The sequence below is a fragment of the Macrotis lagotis genome, chromosome 7 (genome assembly GCF_037893015.1).
Source record: "Macrotis lagotis isolate mMagLag1 chromosome 7, bilby.v1.9.chrom.fasta, whole genome shotgun sequence".
Classification (NCBI taxonomy): Eukaryota; Metazoa; Chordata; class Mammalia; order Peramelemorphia; family Peramelidae; genus Macrotis; species Macrotis lagotis.
The window spans coordinates 213,812,083-213,818,082 of record NC_133664.1 but is presented as its reverse complement, the minus strand read 5'-3'; the positions used below and the strand labels follow the sequence as shown (position 1 = coordinate 213,818,082).

General features: G+C 33.5%; 1 protein-coding gene across 2 annotated transcripts in view; it reads right to left on the bottom strand.

Annotated features, from left to right (window-relative positions):
• Positions 1-1,340: 1,340 nt before the first annotated feature.
• The window catches only part of SINHCAF (SIN3-HDAC complex associated factor), a 29,287-nt gene continuing 24,627 nt past the window's right edge, over positions 1,341-6,000 (bottom strand). For both annotated transcript variants that reach the window (XM_074194792.1, XM_074194793.1), the window contains exons 2-6: positions 5,116-5,263; positions 3,852-3,951; positions 3,251-3,377; positions 1,948-2,098; positions 1,341-1,628 (exon numbers count right to left, since the gene is read on the bottom strand). In XM_074194792.1, the coding sequence (XP_074050893.1) occupies positions 1,466-1,628; positions 1,948-2,098; positions 3,251-3,377; positions 3,852-3,951; positions 5,116-5,243 (669 nt within the window). In that variant the 5' untranslated portion in view covers positions 5,244-5,263 and the 3' untranslated portion in view covers positions 1,341-1,465. The remainder of the gene's footprint in view (positions 1,629-1,947; positions 2,099-3,250; positions 3,378-3,851; positions 3,952-5,115; positions 5,264-6,000) is intronic.

The window sequence follows — 6,000 nt, the reverse complement described above, 5'->3', positions numbered from 1 at the left end:
ACCACATCATGGTACAAGATAAACAACACTCCTCTTCTTATCTTCACTTTCTGCCCTGATTTGGTAGAACATGTTGAATTTACCCTCAAAATCTGGAACACTCTCATTAAAGAGGTTTTTGTCAGCGGGATGAACATGTAGTGGATTCAAACAGGAAATGTTTTTCTTGAAACCATTTTATAACTGAAAAACATCATGTGCAGCATTTATTTTATCCATAACATCGCAATGTTTGGAAAGCTTGAAATAGAAATAAAAAACATACCCATTCTATATCCCAACACCTTTTCCTTCCTCTAGTGGAAGTTAATATTAAACATTAAAAAAAAAAAAGATACAAACTTGTAGCAGTGCACTGCAGTATATCCCAAGAGGTTAAAACAAGTTAAATGCCCACCTATGTAGGTGAAACCTTCACAAAGGTCAACTGAAATAATCCAGAGCTAAAACTGAATCATGCAGGTCTTCTGATGTAGTCACTAAGCAACCTATAAGAAATTATATATAATACAGAAGAAAAATGTCAATTATTTACAGATGTGAAATTTCCTAGGAAATGTGCCCAGAAGCATTAACCCTTGTGTTTTGCACAATCCTGCAGATAGGCATCATTGTTTCATTAAGATGGAACACTTCTTTTAATAATCAGTATATACAGTGTATTCTCTACCCATGCAGTGATACCTCTATGGTACGAAAAGGAAGAAGAGCCTAGTCATTCTTCCCAAAAACTTGCTCCAGGAGGACCTGTGGCTTTATTTTTTAGCAATTCCACATAAATTACTATTGTCTTAAGACTACTAAAATAGGGAGCAAGCAACACACATGAAAAAAGTCTCTCTTCATCTTAAATTTAAGGTATGCTAACTCCTCTAAGTTATCTGCACTAGAAGGTACAATCTGTCCTGCTTAATCACTCAGTAGTACAGGTATGAATCAAACTTTGCAAGATTTTCATGGTTCAGAATTGTTTTCAAATGCCTCTCTGGTACTTAAGTTCTTTTTACTGATCTGTTAGATTTGCTTTCACAAAAGAAACCAAATGTTATCACTCACTTAAAAATGTCTAATCACTGTTTTTTCAATAGAGAAAGACTAAACTACATATTGTTTAATGTACAAAAATCTTATTTCTGCCCTCTACACCCCTCTCAATGTTCATGCATTAAGAAAGGATCAAAAAACCAAAACCAACAAACAACTCAAAGAGCATTTTACAGCAGCATTCAGCTTTCCTATCAAATACGTAGCATCTTAAATATTATGTACAATCTTTTTTAGTAAGATAGACACTGGCTTCAGAGTTTGCTGAAGTGGAAAGAAAAATAAACAAAACCCACTTAAAACCATTCTAGAAATTGTCTTTTGGCAGAATAGCAAGTGTCCAAGTAAAAAAAAAAAAGAGGGTCATCATGTTGCCTTTCCTGTTCTTATTTTCGGTCCCCCTTCTTGAGAAACATTAGAGTCACCATTCCTCCTGACTGGAGACAGGCAGAGATTCTGATCTCTGCTCCTCTGGTTTTTCTGCAGCGGCTTTCTTATTTCCACAACAGGGCTTGAATAGATGTGTGTCTATTAGGACTTCCCCAAAACGCCCTTTGTAGATAATCCCACAGCATACTTTCTGTCTGAGGAAAAAAAAGAAAAAGCCAGCTCAAAATCGTAATTAATCTGGGAACATGTACACACAGAGGGACAACTTGCCAATAATCATCAACATAAGCCACACTCCCCAGTCTCATTACAATTCAGGAGAGTCCTTCAATCAACTAAGAAGGGGGTTATAACAGTTCTAAGTTTTTGTTTTACTTTTTCCAAATAGAGAACCATACAAAATGTCAAAAATGTCAGTTAGTTAAAAGTCACTTTGTTGTTAAAGTAGAAAACAGCTAGCTTATAATTTAGATGGAGTACAAGATGAGATATATATTTCCCATGGCTACTTACCTTTTCCAGTATGTCAGATCTAAAAAGGAAAAGACTGGTGTTCTGCTAGACCCAGAGCTGATCTCCATATCTGAACCATCATCAGACTGGTTACTGTAACAAGGGGATTGAGCTGGGGAGGCACTTGAAGTGGTGCTATGAGCATCAGAATCTATAAAGGAGAGGGAAAAGTGACAAACAATTAGAAAACAGTGCCATGGTTCCTAAAGAACAATGGTATATATTTCTCAGTATGAACACTATGAAAAAGGTGGCAAGGTAACACTTTACTTAAGAAAGCAAACAAACAGAAAAAAAAATATTTTATAAGGTACTCATAACTGAGAAATTATCCTAACCAATGCACCATTCATTCTCATTCATTTGCTAACACAATAAAGAAAACATTTAACTGTAATAAACATTTAACTCTCAAAAAATCCAAGCTTTACTATTACATTTTTGTCTCAGCAATCCAGAATGCTGCCTTCTTTCCTCCTCAGGGTACTTTTTGTTTGTGCAACTCAGTCCTCTACCTAGACTAGGGATGGCTTGGGTCATAGAATCCTATGATTTTTCACATTTGTAATTCTCCACAGAATTACATCTTCAGAAGAAAATGACCAAGATTAGGTAAGGATACACATTAGCCTTAGTGCCACACACCTACATTGAATCAGTTCTCTTAACTATACTGTAAAATTATTATCTGGCTTTGCTACACCTGGGTTATTATGAAGCTGATCTGAGATAATGTGTGTTAGTACAAATGAGATATTATCAGTATATTAATTAAAAAATAAAACTAAATGATGAATATTAAATTAGTGCTGAGGAGAGTTTATATGTATAAAAGTTGGGAGTAAAATCTCCAAATACCTTTCTAATTAAATCCTATGATCCTACCTTTTTCAACTCTCCATTTACCGCTTCATGTATATCATATATTGTAGTTACAAGCATTCTACATTTTCCTGCTAGCTATTACTTCTGCTAAGAAGGTGATTAGTCACATGCAAAAATACCCATATTTCTGAGGAAAAGCCATCTTTCTCTTTTTTTAACTCTTAAGAGTACTTAGCATATTCTCCCCTGTATTATAGTTATTAATGTAAATGCTTTATATCTCCTCCCATATTTAGCATACAGTGGGGACTGATGTTTGAGAATAAAAAAGAATGAATAGGCAATAAGACTTAAAATTGTTTACAAAACAAAAATATATGCATCAGGCTTCAAATTTCATGTGAGTAAATATTTTTGCCATCATATTTGGATAGCAGTAAGTTTAAATGCTTATATTATACATCAAGTTCAAACTTACTGTGGCGTTTGAATTCCTTTTGCAATTTGTTGATCTGGTTGCTCTTTATTCTACTTCCAGAAAGAGTTTTCACTTTCTTTGGTTTTAATGTAGTCTTTAGACTAGGTCCAGCCCTTGCATCTACCACCTGAAAGAAAATGGTGTATTTATAATAACATTTTAAAAGGGGCTCTTTGTTTTTCTGGTGTTCTGTCCTGTGTTCTCAGGAAAGTGACTTTAAGAATTTAAAGCATGTTTCCAAATCTGAGTATACATCTGAGCATAAAATAACTCCAATTATAGAATGTTAGCAGTTACATATTTTTACAAAGGACTTCTTTACACAGTTGGTTAATAAAGGTTTCTGAAGATCTAAAATCTAAAGAAGTACAATATGAATTTGGATATCTTTAGGAATGTATGTTTAAGGCCAACTACTATGTTGCTCTTGTAGAAATGTTTGACACAAATATGAGAACTGATTTTTCTACTGCTGTGAGCCAAAATATTAATTTCTTATATCTACAATTTATAAGACCTATAAGAAGAAAATAAAACAAGTCTCAATAGCAACACTTTGAAGGACAGTGAAAGAGGAGTAACAAGAAGGAAAGGAACTAACATGATTCCAGTTTTTTTTTGATCCTGCTGGTAGCTTCTTCCATCTTTTCACCAGAAGCACACAGGCATTACATATGTCTCCTGAACGAGTTTCATGCAACCTAATTAAAAAAAATACACACTGATTTTACTTCTTTAAAAAATGTAAAAACATCTGTTAACAATCAATCTACATATATTCCCTTAAATTGTAATTACAATTTCCACTTTTTTTGTCTTATATTTCTAGAGTTCACAATTAATAAACATTTTGGAAAACTTACAACAGATGTTAATTTATGGCCAACTACCGAGTGTACACAAACCAGATTCAAATGTGATTGAGAAAAGTTTAACATAATAAATAAAAACAATAAACATTTTTTGTGGACTTTCTAATTTAATGTTATCTGAAGGGATACATTTCTTTTTCAATTTGATACTACCAGACTATAAAATATTCTGGAATTTAGGAATTATAAAATGAAATAATAAAAATAATCATTCTGAGATTCAGGTAGAAAATGATTGATATTACTCAAAACAGTCTGCTACCAATGAATTTTATTTCTTAATTTTATAAGAGATTATTTCTATCTCTATTTCAAGGTATATTGCTAGATAGAAGAATGGAGAGGGATGGAAAAGTTTATACAATGAAACAAAGAAGTGAAAGAAGCCACTAAGCTTGACTCTGGACAAGATAACAAAAATCCACTAGCTCAGTATTTCCTAAATTTATTTTGCTATTGAACACTTTAGGGGTTCCCATTTCTAGAAAGTATAGACTCCCTCTGGGATGAAGTGAGCAATTAGGTATGGGAGAGGAATAATTGGGCAAAGAGAGAAAAATCCAGGTTTGCTGGTTTTTAAATTTTAATTTTTTATTTGCTTTTTTTTTTTAAGGCAGTGGGATTTAAGCAACTTATCTAAGGTCACAGAGTTAAGTAATTATTAAGTGTCTGAAGTTGGATTTGAACTCAGGTTCTCCTGACTTCAGGGCGGGTACCTCTTAACTGCCCCTAGGTTTTTTTTTAAATACAGAAAAAGTATTATACTGAAGTACTACAGTACTTCAAATTTAATATAGGTGTGTGAGGGTAGAGAGGGGCCTACAATATTAGCATATGAATTCTAATAACTATGAAAAAAATAAAATAGCATCACATCAATCAAAGGCTCACTACTGAGACTTTACTGTATTTATTTCATAATGTGGGAATTTTCATTTAATAAAAGAAATGTACAAACAAACTATCATTTACTTTCTTACCCACTAATCTTACCCAAAGCAACTCTGGAAATCCTTCTCATAGCGTTTACTGTCAGTGAAACGAGAACTGGAGGACTTGGCTCTGCAAATACAGCAACCCTCTATACTTCTGTACATCTTTGGTTTGTGGAAACCAAACATTTTGTCTTCTTGACAGTAGCCTGTAAAAGCAAACAGGAATTGACACAGCTCTGTCAAAGTATGTAAGATGCATCAAGTTGTTCAAAAGGAAGAACAAACTAACTTGTCATTGGACTGACATTCTTAAAAAAAGCATTTAAAATGCTTACTATGTGCTAAGGTCTTTGGATAAAAAGGCAAAAACTACAAAAACAGTCCTTAAGAATGCCATTAAGGAGCATACATACTAGCAAATGTGTATACAATGCATTCTGTGTAGAAGGAAAGACACCTAAGAGGGAAGGTTCAAACAGCTAGAGGGACAGTTTCCTTGCAGGAGATAAGCATTGGAGTTGAATCTACCAAGAAACCACAAGTGTCAAGAGGTCTGGTTAAGGATAGACAGTATTCCATTCCATATAACTGTTCCTAAACACAGATAAATCTTTCAGGAACACATTTATGCATTTTCACTTTCCCTTGCCAGTCAATGACAAGTAACATGTTACTTGAGGATATTTAAGATGTCTTCATTATTTCATTTTTCCAACTAGCAAAGACTAAGGCAGAACAGGTGAAAAATGACAGTTGATATGAGGACAAAATAATTTTTAACAAAATGTTGATATGAAATCATAGGTTTAGAGTTATAAGATACCTTATATACAATAGACTCATTCTTAAAAGTTTTCAGATACTGGCTGTTATAACCATGATTAGGGATTGGAGATTTTTCTCTACAGCAAGTTGGTATCTAAATCAATACTCCCACGTGCAT